Here is a 15,000-nt window from a genome sequence, read left to right on the forward strand (position 1 = left end):
AAGGACAGACAGAACGTGACGCTGGCCTGTGAGGTCACTGGTACGTGACGTCCACCTCCTCTCTGCACAGCCATACAGTCATTTTCTGTGTATTAGCCGCATTGTGTGTAAGCCGCAGGACAGTGTTTTATGCAAGTTAAAAGACACAAAACCATATTGATACCATATTAACTGACGTGTATTAACCTCATAGCTGATGAAATTTTGCAAGGTCAATGTATAATATGCGGCTAATTGCTGGAAAATTACGACAGATTAAATGAAACTACATGCATACTGTTCATCCATGTAGGAAAGCAATGTGATCTGTCACAGAAGTGGTCCCGCAGACTGAACTTTATTTTTTGCTGTTGCCCAGGTAACCCGGTGCCTGAGATCACATGGCTGAAGGATGGGTTGCCATTGGTCAGTGACCGGCGTCACCAGGTGATGTCACACGGGCGCTTCCTGCAAATCATAGCAGCCCAGGTGTCTGACACGGGCAGGTACAGTTGCCTGGCAACCAACAGCGCTGGGGACCGCAGCCGACACTTCAATCTCAATGTGCTGGGTATGTCTGTGTGTGTGTGTGTGTGTATGTCTGTGTGTGTGTGTGTGTGTGTGTGTGTGTGTGTGTGTGTGTGTGTGTGTGTGTGTGTGTGTGTCAGTGTCTCAGTGTGTCAGTGTATTGATGTGTGCTATAATAGTTTTCGATCAGTATCTATGAATGTTTTTTTTTTACATTTTTAAAGTTGCACAAACTTGCACACAAACTAGGGATGCTGTGTACTGGCTAGTATAACCTGAAGATTTATTTACGTGTGTGTGTGTGTGTGTGTGTGTGTGTGTGTGTGTGTGTGTGTGTGTGTGTGTGTGTGTGTGTGTGTGTGTTAGTGTCTCCCACCATCCTGGGCTCTGGTCCTGAGGGCTCTGCGGAGGAGGTGACGGTGACCCTGAGCAGCCCCACATCCCTGGTGTGCGAGGCCCAGTCCTACCCCCCCGCCATCATCACCTGGCTCAAAGATGGTGCCCCCTTCCAGTCCGGGCGCAACGTGCGAGTGCTTCCAGGTCAGGGGTCAACCTTCAGATCATCCTCTTAGGCTACAATAGAGAACAGTATTACAGGAGTAAACTCACACAAACAATGCTGTAATGTCATGTGGTGTCAAATGGTTCTGCTCTACCAGAATGAATTGGAGACAAACACATCTAAGCCTTTGATAATGACAGCAGCTGCAGATGTAATAGATATGAAAGTTATATTAGTTTTTATAAGTAAATGCATGTGTCGAATAAATCAACACTCTGTTGAGTTGTTCCAGTATCCTTCCAGATTTGATCATCAAATTATATGATACTTCTAAAGACACAACAAAGAATTGGTAATATGATATTTTATAGTATTTTATAGCACTTAACAAATCAAACTGCCTAAACCATAAGCAACACACATACCAAAAAGCACAAAGGAGCATTATAAATCAAGAGCAATAAATTAAAAGCCTTACTTCCTTTGTGCCTGACTTCTAGGACTTCTAAGACATCAATCTTTAAAGTTTTCTTTCCTCAATACTCACTCTGGTTCTGGATATTTTCAAACAACATTCAAGTGTAAAACTCATCACTCAAGCTATGTATTTAGAGCGTTTTTATCTGCCATTTTTTTGTAGATGTAAGAAAGCCAGAGAGATCAATTTATTTCCAAAGTCTCCAAATGGTATTTCCTGGTGTCCCATGTTTCTGGGTTGCTCTCTGTTTTGACTGGACGCAGTGCGGCCGACTGGCCTGGAGTCAGTCCGTCCCTGTGATCTGGGCTGCGCACTGGAGTCTACACTATTGCACTGCTGATTGACTGACTGGGCTCCTCTGCTCTGAGTTCGCCATCAGACACTAATGGGCTGTAACAGCTTCCAGCATTACTGCCTTTTAAGTCGATCCTCATGTCCCACCTACACACACACACACACACACACACACACACACACATATGCACACACATACGCACACAGTCTTGTGTGCTGGCTAACGACGTAAGCGAGTGGTTATTAGAAGCATACTGCAGCCTGTTTGCGCTGATTTCTGTTTAATCGACTGTGACACTCTCCTGTTCTCACTTTCTCTCCCTCTTACCCCTGCCCCCTACCCTCAAACACACACACACACACACACACACACACACACACACAGGTGGGCGAACGCTGCAGATCCTGAGGGCACAGGAGGAGGATGCTGGCAGGTACACGTGTGTGGCCACCAACGAAGCCGGAGAGACGCTCAAGAACTACGAGGTCAAAGTTTACTGTGAGTGACAGCAGCGCCTCAACGCAGCCACAAATAATTACAACAACACTGCCACCTAGTGCTCAGTTTTAGTCATGATCCTAGTCTGCATCACTGTAAACCCCTGCAGTGAGCTGTCCCATTATCAACAGTCTGTCTTCTTGCCCGTCCACACTGCTAACAGTCACTATAAGGACAACTGCAGCTATAACAACCAATGAGAAGGAAAATCTCTGAGGAATGTCTGTCATGTTCAGTGATATGACGTCTAAAACTCCATGGATTCTAATTGGCGGCTGGCATATCTATCATTCACAAAATTGCCCTTAATGTGATCCCCAAAAATATTATTCTTCGTGTAGTGGTCAGTGTGCATTGTGGACGTCCTGAATGCTGACGGGCTGTAGTGGGCTGTGTGTGTTTTTAAAAGGGCGTTTAATGAGAGGGGCGGCTAAATGACCGGCGTGGTGGGCCTGGTGTTTGTGTCCCTCAGTGCCCCCTGTGATCAGCAAGAACGACGTGCCTGGAGAGGGCCTGGCCCCCAAGGAGGTGAAGATCAAAGTGAACAACACACTCACGCTGGAGTGTGAGGCGCAGGCCATCCCCACCCCCACGCTGCTCTGGTACAAGGACGGGCAGGTGAGTCTTGAAACACACACACACACAGTACACACACACAGAGAGAGAGAGAGAGAGAGAGAGAGAGAGAGAGAGAGAGAGAGACCGTGCATTCACACTGGTACATGCATGTGTGCAGACAAACACATGCTTGCACATGGACAGACACCCCCCCCCACACACACACACACACATGCATACCTGTGGATGCTTGTAATTAAGCCATTTATTGCTCTCTCCCTCTCTCTCTCCTTCTCTTCCTCTCTCTCTCTTCCTCTCCCTCTCTCTCCCTCTCTCTCTCTCTCTCTCTCTCTCTGTAGCTGCTGAGGGGTGACGACCATGTCAGCATCTCGGCTAACGGGCGGGTGGTGCGCATCCAGCAGGCGCAGGTGTCGGACACGGGCCGCTACACCTGCGTGGCCTCCAACCTGGCTGGCGAGGACGAGAAGGACTTTGATGTAAATATACAAGGTGAAGCGGGTTCCTACATGAGCCTCTAATGCCACAGTATGGGTGCCTCTCATTGGGGCTTTTATACGTCCTCCCTCGCTCCTCAGGCCTCGATCCTCACTGATCCACATAAAGAGTGATGGGGCGAAAACAATGGGATAGTCTATCCAGTGTTAGTTATAGATCAGTGGGAACGCCCCTCGAGGATCGAGCATCGAGGATCGAGGAGGCATGTTGAGAAGCACCTTATGGCCCTTCAGCCCAAAGCCAAGGCCTCTGATCTGCCCCCTGGGTCAGATGCAGCAGGACAGTCCATAGGAGGTCTGGGAGTGAGGCTGTCTCTGATAAGGAGAGGGCTCCATCTAGTGGCTGTTTGCAGAAATAGTTATAAAAATGCAGAGCTTTGTTTCTTTCTTTCTCTCCAGTCAGGCATGGTTATGATTACACAAGTAGACAAACAGTGCAAATAGAAACAGATGTGCATACACATGCACTGTCCACTGTGATCCCTGTTCTGACTAGAAGGGATCAAGTAGTCATGTATCATTTGTTGTATTTAGACTTGAGAGCTGCTCTACTTTGTATACTGTTTGTGTTTTGCATAGCTGGATGTCTGTTTCACCTTCACTCTAAAATTCTTAAATGGAATGAAAACAGATCTCAAAACAGATCCCTACATGTTTTTGCTGACATTCTCTGTCTCTGTCTCTGTCTCTGTCTCTGTCTCTGTCTCTGTCTCTGTCTCTGTCTCTGTCTCTGTCTCTGTCTCTCTCTCTCTCTCTCTCTCTCTCTCTCTCTGTGTCTCTGTCTCTGTATCTCTCTCTCTCTCTCTCTGTCTCTGCCTATCTGTCTCTCTCTCTGTGTATTTCTCTCTCTCTCTTTCTCTGTCTCTGTCTCTCCTTATCCCCCACCTCATCTGTCCATCTCCCTGTATAGTGCCCCCGACTTTCCGAGGGGGAAACGGGGGTGGGGGTGGTGCTGTTGCGGATGTGAAGGATGTGATCCTGAACAACCCCATCTCTCTGTACTGTGAGACCAACGCTGTCCCTCCTCCCACTCTCACCTGGTACCGCGATGGGCAACCACTCACCTCCAACGATAAAGTACTCATCCTGCCTGGTAAGGGATTATGTGTGTACTCTATATTGCCAAAAGTGTTGGGTCACCTGCCTCGACTGAGTCGAGTCGACTCACATATGAACTTCAGTCACATCCTATTCTTAATCCATAGGGTTTGATATGATGTCGGTCCACCCTTTGCAGCTATTACAGCTTCAGCTCTTTCCACAAGGTTTAGGAGTGTGTTTATTTTTCAGAAGCGCATTTGTGAGGTCACAAACTGATGTTGGACGAGGAGACTGGCTCTCAGTCTCTGCTGTAATTTTTCCCAAGGTTTTCTGTTTGGTTGAGGTCAGGATTCTGTGCAGGCCAGTCAAGTTCATCCACACCAAACTCTGTCATCCATGTCTTTATGGACCTTGCTTTGTGCACTGGTGCACAGTCATGTTGTAACAGGAAACATGGAGGACAGAGTTTGGTGTGGATGAACTTGACTGGCTGCAGAGTCCTGACCTCAACTCAAAAGAAAACCTTTGGGATGAATTAGAGCAGAGCCTGAGAGCCAGTCTCCTCGTCCAACATCAGTGTATAAACTCACAAATGCGCTTCTGGAAGAATGGTTAAAGCATCCCATAAACACACTCCTAAACCTTGTGGAAAGCCTTCCCAGAAGAGTTGAAGCTGTTATAGCTGTAAAGGGTGGACCGACGTCATAATAAACCCTATGGATTAAGAATGGGATGTGACTGAAGTTCATATGTGAGTAAAGGCAGGTGAGCAAATACTTTTGGCAATATAATGTATGTGTCTGTGTGTGTGTGTGTGTGTGTGTGTGTGGGTGGGTGGTCTGATGTGTCAGTGTATGTGTGTTTGTCCAGACCAAATCGCCCAACATCACATTTTATTGACAGGGTTACATTTTGGCTGGCTCAGGCTGTCTGTGTGTGTGTGTGTGTGTGTGTGTGTGTGTGTGTGAAATAGATAGAGAACAGTATATTTGACTCCACTCACTCGCTCCGTGCTCAGGTGGCCGTGTCCTGCAGATTCCCAGAGCGCAGGCAGAGGATTCTGGGAGATACACGTGTGTGGCGGTGAACGAGGCTGGAGAGGACTCCATCCAGTATGACATCAGAGTGCTATGTATGTATCAGACCAAACACACTAACCTGGACAAAACTAATCAACTTCATACATCAGTTTGTTGATAATTAATCATATGATAATATAATAAGTCCAATTAGTTAATGTATCTCAGTTAACACATATTGGTCAACACTAGATGATCGCTAGATGATCTGTATAATCCATAACATTTTGTGGGTATGAACATGTGCTGTATGTGTTTATACTTCCTTATGCATACACATAACTTCAAATTTATGCTAGTTTGTGTCTAATCTGTGTCAGTCTGGGTCAGACTAGTTATGTTGTGCATGTCTGTTTGTGTGTGTGTGTGTGTGTGTGTGTGTGTGTGTGTTTGTGTGTGTGCGCGCACGCAGTGCCCCCCACCATCCGTGGCTCTGACTCCGACACCCCAGAGGAGAAGACGGTGCTGGTCAACAAGACCACTCAGCTGGAGTGTGTGGTGGGCGGAAGCCCCGCCCCTCAGATCAGCTGGCTCAAGGACAACCAGCCAATCACAGCTGATGACTCCCACCGCATTCTGTCCAATGGCCGCACGCTACAGGTAAGAGAGCAAGGGAGCCAGGCCTGAAGTGAGTGACACAGACAATGTGTGTTTTAAACAACAGAAGTGTTCATGTGATTATTATAAAGTATGATCTAGTGCCCTGAAGAACGTCTCGTGTGTGTGTGTGTGTGTGTGTGTGTGTGTGTGTGTGTGTGTGTGTGTGTGTTTTCCTTCATCATACAGGTGATTAATGCCCAGGTGACGGACACCGGACGATATGTGTGTGTGGCAGAGAATGTGGCAGGGAGCACAGAGAAATCCTTTAACCTCAATGTGCATGGTAAGTGTGTGTGTGTGTGTCTGTATGTGTGTGCATATCTGTGTCCTTGTGTTTTGTTGTTGGTTATTAATTGTGTGTTATCTCTCACTCTCTCACTCTCTCTCTCTCACACACACTATCTCACTCCCTCTCTCTCTCTCTCTCCCTCTCTCTCTCTCCCTCTCTCTCTCTCTCTCTCTCTCTCTCTCTCTCTGTGTCCACAGTGCCTCCCTCTATCGTGGGGCTGGACCCTGAGAATGTGACGGTGGTGCTGAATAACTTTGTGTCTCTGAGCTGTGAGGCCACAGGGTTCCCTCCCCCCTCCCTCAGCTGGCTCAAAGACAGGAGGCCCGTGCTGGCCAACACCAATGCACTCATCATGCCAGGTACTGTACGAACACACACACACACACACACACACACACACACACACACACACACACAGCTTCCTTTTTTCTTCCGTGTCTATGTCTGGGCATAGAAGGCTGTATCTGAGTGTATGACTCTGTATGCGTGCATGTGTGTGACCCCTCACACACCCTCAATGCTTATGTGTGTGTCCAGGAGGTCGGACGCTGCAGATCCTCAGAGTGAAGATGTCCGACGGGGGGAAGTACAGCTGTGTGGCCATCAACCCTGCAGGAGAGGCCCAGAAGCTCATCCACCTCACTGTGTTTGGTAGGTGTGTGTGTGTGTGTGTGTGTGTGTGTGTGTGTGTGTGTGCACGTGCGCGTGCGCATGCGTGCGTACGTGTGTGTGTGTGTGTGTATGTGTGTACAGTACTGTATGTGTGGTGTCAGTTTGACTGCCTCCTCACTGAATTTGTGTGTGTGTGTGTGTGTGTGTGTGTGTGTGTGTGTGTGGTGTCAGACTTTCAGTATTGCCTACAGCTGCTGTTCTGTGTATTGTACTGTAGTTGAGCTGTAACCATAAAGTGGCCTAAACCCTCCTCCTCCCCCTCTCAGTCCCCCCCAGTATCAGGGACAGTAGCGGTGACTCCCCCGTGTCGGTCAGCGTTCGTGTGGGCAACTCGGTCACGCTGGAGTGCGAGTCCAACGCCGTGCCGCCCCCCACCATCACCTGGTACAAGAATGGCCGGCCGGTGGCAGAGACGGCCAACCTGCGCATCCTCGCCGACGGGCAGAGACTGGAGCTCAAGGGAGCAGAGGTGAGTCTCACCTGAATCTAGAAGATTTAGATATTTTAGTCATTTTACAATTTTTAGACATGTTTTGGGGTTATTTTCCTGTAAATGGGGCCTCTTTTCCTGTACATTTCAAAATACAGGAGTATAAATGTAACATTCAGCTTCTAAGGGAAGTCCTGTGTTTTTTCCTCAGGTATCGGACACTGGCCAGTATGTGTGTAAAGCCTCCAATGTGGCTGGACAGGTGGACAAGAACTTCCACCTCAACATCTATGGTGAGTCAGCTGCTATTGGTCTGCTGTTGGCCACCTCTTGGGGTCAGTTGGGTGACTATACCTGAAGTCTGAGCATCCACTCAATCACTAGATAGATAGAGAGATACTTGATTGATCCCCAGGGGGAAATTCAAGACTACATACAGTAGTACACTAGTGACTGCACTATGTAGTGAAGGAGTGGACATTCAGAATGTGTGTGTGTGTGTGTGTGTGCATGTGTGTGTGTGTGTGACTGTATGTGTGTGACGTGTGTGTGTCTGACTGACATGATGTGTGTGTCCAGTCCCCCCCAGTATAGACGGCCCTGCGGTGGAGCGTGTGGTGGAGACCATCAGTAACCCCGTCACCTTCTCCTGCGACGCCTCCGGCATCCCCCCACCCAGCCTCACCTGGCTCAAGAACGGACGACCCATCGGTGAGCTGGGGAGTGTGTGTGTGTGTGTGTGTGTGTGTGTATATTTTGTTGCTTTTCACACATAGAACATAAGTGTTAGTTAGGAACAGAGTTAACTTGACCTTTCTACTTACCTACTCTCCTTCCACTCACTCAGACATGTCCAGACATGTTAAGGCAGAATAACATACTGTATCTCATGTGTCCTTTTCCAACCAATCTCCTGTAATCACTGTCAGCGGACACACACAGATGCCCATGATGCAGCATTGCGTATGCCCATTCATTATGCTAGGGAATGCTCAAGGTGTTTTTCTGCCCCTGTCTCGTGCCAGAGAACTCTGACTCCCTGGAGATGCACATCGTGTCGGGGGGCAGTAAGTTGCAGATCGCCCGCTCCCAGCTGGCAGACTCGGGCACCTACACCTGCCTGGCATCCAACCTGGAGGGCAAGGCCCGCAAGACCTACCACCTCACCATACAAGGTAGGAGATGTGTGCACAGACACACACACACACACACACACACACACACACACACACACATTCCCTCATCAATGCACCCTCAATCTTTCCAGATTTGTCTCTGTAACTGTGTGTCTAATTGGCTGGTCTTTGCAGTGCCACCCAGCATCGCGGGCTCTGATTTGCCAAGTGAAGTGGGCGTGCTGCTGAATGACAGCGTGCAGCTGGTGTGTCGAGCACTGGGAACTCCACCTCCCATAGTGCAGTGGCTCAAGGAAGGAAAAGCCTTGACCCGAGAAGACCTGAAGAACATCAGGTGTGTGTGTGTGTGTGTGTGTGTGTGCGCGCGCGTGCACATATGTTTCTGAGTGTTGGTATTACAGTTGTGATGTATCCAGACAGTTTACTTTATACAGTTATGACAGATACTCCAGTTATGATATACTCTCTCTCTCTCTGTCTCTCTGTCTCTCTTTCTATGTGTGTGTATCTGTGTGTGTGTGTGTGTGTGTGTGTGTGTGTGTGTGTGTGTGTGTGTGTGTGTGTGTGTGTGTGTGTGTGAATAGGATGAGCCCAGACAACAGCACCTTGACAGTGACTCGAGCTCAGCCATCTGATGGGGGTAAATACACGTGTGTGGCCACCAACAAAGCAGGGGAGGAGGACCGCATCTTCAACCTCAACGTCTACGGTAGATACAGCAAACACTCTACAGTACACTACATCTCTCTCAACGTCTACGGTAGATACAGCAAACACTCTGCAGTACACTACATCTCTCTCAACGTCTACGGTAGATACAGCAAACACTCTACAGTACACTACATCTCTCTCACTGTCTACGGTAGATACAGCAAACACTCTACAGTACACTACATCTCTCTCAACGTCTACGGTAGATACAGCAAACACTCTACAGTGCACTACATCTCTCTCAACGTCTACGGTAGATACAGCAAACACTCTACAGTACACTACATCTCTCTCAACGTCTACGGTAGATACAGCAAACACTCTACAGTACACTACATCTCTCTCAACGTCTACGGTAGATACAGCAAACACTCTACAGTACACTACATCTCTCTCACTGTCTACGGTAGATACAGCAAACACTCTACAGTACACTACATCTCTCTCACTGTCTATCACTGTAGCACTTTACAATAGCACGTAGGGCACTGCTAGAGAATAACTGTATAGTGGGTTATCACTGTATGGTGTGCTATGTAGTTACTGTAGCACATTAGCGCAGAGGCCACTATGGTGGTTAATCACTGTATGATGTACTGTACTATGTAGTAAGTTAATGGATGTTACACAACACAACAGGGTAAATACACTGTTTAGTTAACAGAAGCTCCAGGCCGTTCACACCAATTGATGCGTTTCTATGTTATTTTCCTGCCACTTCTCCTTTCTCACTGTCTCCTCCCTCCTCTCCCTCTCTCTCTTTCTCCCCCTCTCTCACTCTCTTTCTCCCCCTCTCTCTGCCTCTTTCTCTCTTTCTCCCCTCTCTCTCTCTTTTTCTCCCCCTCTCTCTCCTCCTCCCCCCCCCCTCTCTCTCTCTCCCAGTCCCTCCGGTGATCCAGGATAACGGCGGCTCGGCGGTGGACCTGACGGCAGTGCTGGACAGCTCAGTGAGTGTGGAGTGTGTGGCGGTGGGCTTCCCTCCTCCGCAGCTCAACTGGCTGAAGAACGGCCTCCCGCTGCCCGTCTCCTCGCACACGCGCCTGCTCTCGGCCGGACAGGTCCTCCGGTAGGTCATGGGTGAGGGTCAAAGGTCAGAGAGAGGTCAGAGAGAGGATGTAGCAAGTCAACCCTTGCTTGAAGAGACTGCCCTTCTTTGCTCTGTGATGGGTTTCCAATATGTATCTGTAACAGCAGCTCTGCTGAAGCTATCAGTCTGTGTTAGGAGGGTTCCACATGCCCCCCTCCCCCCTCCACTACTAGCCCTGGTCCCAGAGTTTAAGAAAAAACATGTTAACAAGAAATAAACCAGTGTAGTGGATGATTTTAGTGAAATCCTGCATACATTTAGTTTTTCTTGGTTTATGCGGTACAGTATATGATTTTTGCCCTATCTCTGTGTGTGTGTGTGTGTGTGTGTGTGTGTGTGTGTGTGTACGTTCGTGTGTGTACACTGCAGCATTGCTCGTGCTCAGGTGTCAGACGGTGGCAGCTACACCTGTGTGGCCTCCAACAGAGCAGGTGTGGACAACAAACATTTCAACCTGCAGGTGTACGGTAAGCACAGCCACCCATCACTATACAGTACCATTCTGTGTTGCAGTGTATTTGTATGTGAGTGTGGCATTCTGTGCTGCAGTGTGTTTGTTAGTATATAGCATTCTGTGTTGTTGCGCGTGTGTGTGTGCCACTCTGTGTTGCTGCTGTGTTTGTGTGTCATTCTGTGTATGGCATGTGTGAACTGTGATGTCACTGTGACCGCGATGTCATTTCCTGTTTGTCCTTAGTTCCACCGACCCTGGAGGGAGCGGGCAGTCTGGAGGATGTCACCGTGGTGGCAGGTAGCCAGGTGACTCTGGCATGTGTGGCAGACGGGACGCCCCCACCCACCCTGAAGTGGCAGAGGGAGGGGGAGACGGTGCGTCCAGATGCCCATCTCAGTCTGCCCAACCAGGGCTCAACGCTGCACATCCGCAGTGCCAACGTCAGCCACACGGGGCGCTACACCTGCACGGCAGCCAACCAGGCGGGAGAGGCCAGCAGAAATTACAACCTCAAAGTGCTGGGTGAGACATCGCCTTACTGTGCACAGCCACATTTTAACATGCGCGCACACACACACACACACACACACACACACACACACACACACACACACACACACACACACACACACACACACATACACATACTGTACACACACAGAAGAGAAATCAGTGTGTTCAGTACCACAGTACTATGCAGTATCACAGCAGCAGAACATAGCAGGACTCAATGGCAGAGACCAGAGAAATACTACAATTTCAAAACGTCCAAAATGATGTTTGGTTCCTTGTCACTTAACAGTGGACTATATGCCACGGAAGGCTGTTTCAGCCAGCGCATTTATTTTTGGTGGATCCTCTGTTATGTTCTGTTATATTCTGCTCCTCGTGTGTTCACTCCGACACTAAATATCTCATTTATACCCAACAGTATAACTCTTAATGCAGCTTAGACACAAGCTTACTGGAAATCCACGCTCATTCCCTAAGCATAGCACAACACCCAACTGGGTCTGTGTAAACAGGTACACTAAAGCAATGCACTCACTGTCCCAGATGACGCTCCTTGACCCTCCTTGTTGTGTTTTCTCCTCCTCCTGTGCTCCAGCACCTCCTCAGATCCGAGGTGGCGGTGTGCCCAGGGAGGTGTCGGTGGTGGTGGGCCGCGTGCTGGAGCTGCTGTGCGAGGCCGACGGGGTGCCCCCTCCCACGGTCACCTGGATGAAGGACGGCCGGCCGCTGCCCCAGACCGACGCTGTCCGCCTGCTCCGCGGGGGAGAGATGCTCAGGGTGGCCTCCGCTCAGGTCAGACTGACACACACACACACACACACACACACACACACACACTCACACATACAGTAAACACACACACACACACACACACACTCACACATACACACAGACACACACAGACACACATAGACACACACACACACACACACACACACACACACACACACACACACACACACACACACTCACACATACACACACATTCGTACGCACATCTAAACATACCAGTAATAATGTAAGTACTAATCTATAGCAGGCCTAGTTATGAAAACACACATTGATGAACATAAACACCATATAGTCAAAGAGATGGATGGACAAACTCTATTTGGTCACACATTCACAGGTGGAGGACACTGGACGATACACATGTCTGGCCACAAGTCCCGCCGGAGACGACGACAGGGAGTTTTTGGTGAGAGTTCATGGTAAGTGACCTTAACGTCATAATTGGTACTGAGACGCAAAGTCACTGTCTGTGTCGGATTGTGCCATTTCAGAGACTTGGGACTCTGAGTGTATCAGAGAAATCTGCAGGTTATTGTAATATTACAGTAGTAACAGTCATTCTGGTTCAGATAGAAGTGTGTCAGTTGTGTTTTGAAATGATGATGATCATGATGATGATGATGGTGGTGGTGGCGATGATGATAATGGTGCTGAAGATTATGATAATGATTGTGGTGGTGATGATGATGGTGATGAAGATGATGATGATGGTGGTGGTGATAATTATGATGATAATGACGATGATGACTAAGATGATGATGATGACGGTGGTGGTGATTATGATGATGATGCTGATGATGGTGATGTTGATTGTAGTGCCACCAAACATCGCTGGAGAGAGCACTCCACAGAATGTGTCAGTGCTGCAGAACAGACAGGTGACACTGGAGTGCAAGTCTGACGCCATCCCTCCCCCAACCCTCACCTGGCTGCAGGACGGGGCCCCTCTGCAGGTACACAAACCACCACACACTCTCAAACACAAATTTATACACCCGACACTACTCAATGTCCTGAATACATGTCACTGTGGCAGTGTTGTTAACCATATGACCCTTGCTTAAAAAATTGCTAATATATTCCTGTGCACAAGTAGAGTTAATAGATCAACTTCAAATCAATCTAGAAGAAGTGGCAAGTCATCCACATATGATTGTGTGTGTTTGCCTTTGTGTATTTGTGTGCATGTGTGTGTGTGTGTGTGTAGGTGTCTCCACGTGTGCGCATTCTCTCTGGAGGTCGTTACCTGCAGATCAACAACGCTAACCTGCCGGACGCTGCCCAGTACACCTGTGTGGCCAGCAACGTGGCAGGAGAGACCAGACGCCAGTTCAACCTCGCCGTCAACGGTCTGTATGTGTGTGTGGCGAGTCAGTGTGGAGCCAGTGTCAATGTTATGTTATCCTAACATTACTGTAGATTGTTGAATACACTGTATTTTAATGTGTGTGTGTGTGTGTGTATGTGTGTGTGTGTGTGTGTGTGTTTGTACAGTGGCCCCCACCATAAAGCCAGGCCCTGAGTCGGTGTCGGTGCAGGTGAGCCAGTCGGTGCTGCTGGAGTGTGTGGTGAGCGGAGTTCCGACTCCACGCATCACCTGGAGAAAACACGGAGCCATCTTAGCCAATAACAACCCCAGGTACACACACCATGTCACTCTGATCCTCACTCAATAACAACCCCAGGTACACACACCATCTCACTCTGATCCTCACGCAGCTCTGAAGGACTGTGTCTTCCTCTCAGAGGCAAAGGGTTTTGAAATGCTTTTTGCTACCATTGCACTCTCATTATCTTCAGAACTAAACATATTTGTTTACTATCTTTCAGTGTACTATAATGTATATTATAGTATGTTTACTAGTAGTAACTATTTTCAGTTTAAGTTTAGTAGTAACTATTACTTTAGTTATTTTCTTTTTTTTTTTTTTAATGAGTGGCTCTGGTGTTTTTTTCTATTATTACACACACACACACACACACACACACATGCAGGTACACGTTTGGTGAGGACGGCTCGCTGCGTATCAGCTCTGCCCAGGTGACTGATACGGGCCGCTACCTGTGCATGGCCACCAACCAGGCTGGCACCCAGCGCAGGAGAGTGGACCTGCAGGTGTACGGTGGGTCATCATATGGAATGCATATATCATTGAACTGCTCTCACTAATTAGATGTATGGACAGACTACGCATGCATGAACCTTCAGAGAGTAATGCAACACATTTACACACACACACACACACACACACACACACACACACACACACACACACACACACACACACACACACACACACACACACACACACACACACACACACACAGACTTGTGAATATCCCCAGTGTTAACTTTGCTCTGTGTGCATCTATGTGTTGTGCAGTTCCCCCCTCTATTGCTCAGACGTCCCGCAATAACATCACGGTGACGGTGAATGTTCAGACCACGCTCTCGTGCGAGGCCACGGGCATCCCCAAACCCGTCGTCTCCTGGACCCGCAACGGCCGACCCCTCCACACCGACCACAACCAGAACATGTACAGGTGAGTCCATTCCTCGCTCCTCTCCTCTCTTCTCCTCCTCTTCTCTTCTCTTCTCCTCTCTTCTCTTCTCCTCTCTTCTCTTCTCTTCTCTTCTCTTCTCTTCTCTTCTCTTCTCTTCTCTTCTCTTCTCTTCTCTCCTCTCCTCTCCTCTCTTCTCTTCTCTTCTCTTCTCTTCTCTTCTCTTCTCTTCTCTCCTCTCCTCTCCTCTCTTCTCTTCACCTTCTCCTCTCCTCTCTTCTCTTCTCCTCTCTTCTCCTCTCTTCTCTTCTCTCCTCTCTGCTCCCCTCTTCTCTTCTCTT

General features: G+C 48.5%; 1 protein-coding gene across 1 annotated transcript in view; it reads left to right on the forward strand.

Annotated features, from left to right (window-relative positions):
* hmcn1 (hemicentin 1) overlaps positions 1–15,000 on the forward strand; it is a 124,434-nt gene that overhangs the window by 84,398 nt on the left and 25,036 nt on the right. Inside the window, exons 48-75 of the mRNA XM_062555918.1 lie at positions 1–40; positions 359–550; positions 874–1,047; positions 2,167–2,280; positions 2,753–2,898; positions 3,198–3,348; positions 4,264–4,446; positions 5,413–5,526; positions 5,886–6,073; positions 6,260–6,356; positions 6,560–6,721; positions 6,900–7,013; positions 7,301–7,503; positions 7,676–7,757; positions 8,044–8,175; positions 8,490–8,639; positions 8,775–8,934; positions 9,185–9,309; positions 10,194–10,377; positions 10,768–10,865; positions 11,096–11,374; positions 11,961–12,157; positions 12,495–12,576; positions 12,974–13,110; positions 13,365–13,506; positions 13,652–13,796; positions 14,153–14,280; positions 14,542–14,701. The exon at positions 1–40 is cut by the window's left edge and continues 47 nt beyond it. Coding sequence (XP_062411902.1) covers positions 1–40; positions 359–550; positions 874–1,047; positions 2,167–2,280; positions 2,753–2,898; positions 3,198–3,348; positions 4,264–4,446; positions 5,413–5,526; positions 5,886–6,073; positions 6,260–6,356; positions 6,560–6,721; positions 6,900–7,013; positions 7,301–7,503; positions 7,676–7,757; positions 8,044–8,175; positions 8,490–8,639; positions 8,775–8,934; positions 9,185–9,309; positions 10,194–10,377; positions 10,768–10,865; positions 11,096–11,374; positions 11,961–12,157; positions 12,495–12,576; positions 12,974–13,110; positions 13,365–13,506; positions 13,652–13,796; positions 14,153–14,280; positions 14,542–14,701 — 4,079 coding nt within the window. The remainder of the gene's footprint in view (positions 41–358; positions 551–873; positions 1,048–2,166; positions 2,281–2,752; positions 2,899–3,197; positions 3,349–4,263; positions 4,447–5,412; positions 5,527–5,885; positions 6,074–6,259; positions 6,357–6,559; positions 6,722–6,899; positions 7,014–7,300; positions 7,504–7,675; positions 7,758–8,043; positions 8,176–8,489; positions 8,640–8,774; positions 8,935–9,184; positions 9,310–10,193; positions 10,378–10,767; positions 10,866–11,095; positions 11,375–11,960; positions 12,158–12,494; positions 12,577–12,973; positions 13,111–13,364; positions 13,507–13,651; positions 13,797–14,152; positions 14,281–14,541; positions 14,702–15,000) is intronic.

Source organism: Sardina pilchardus, chromosome 15 (genome assembly GCF_963854185.1).
Source record: "Sardina pilchardus chromosome 15, fSarPil1.1, whole genome shotgun sequence".
Taxonomy (NCBI): Eukaryota; Metazoa; Chordata; class Actinopteri; order Clupeiformes; family Clupeidae; genus Sardina; species Sardina pilchardus.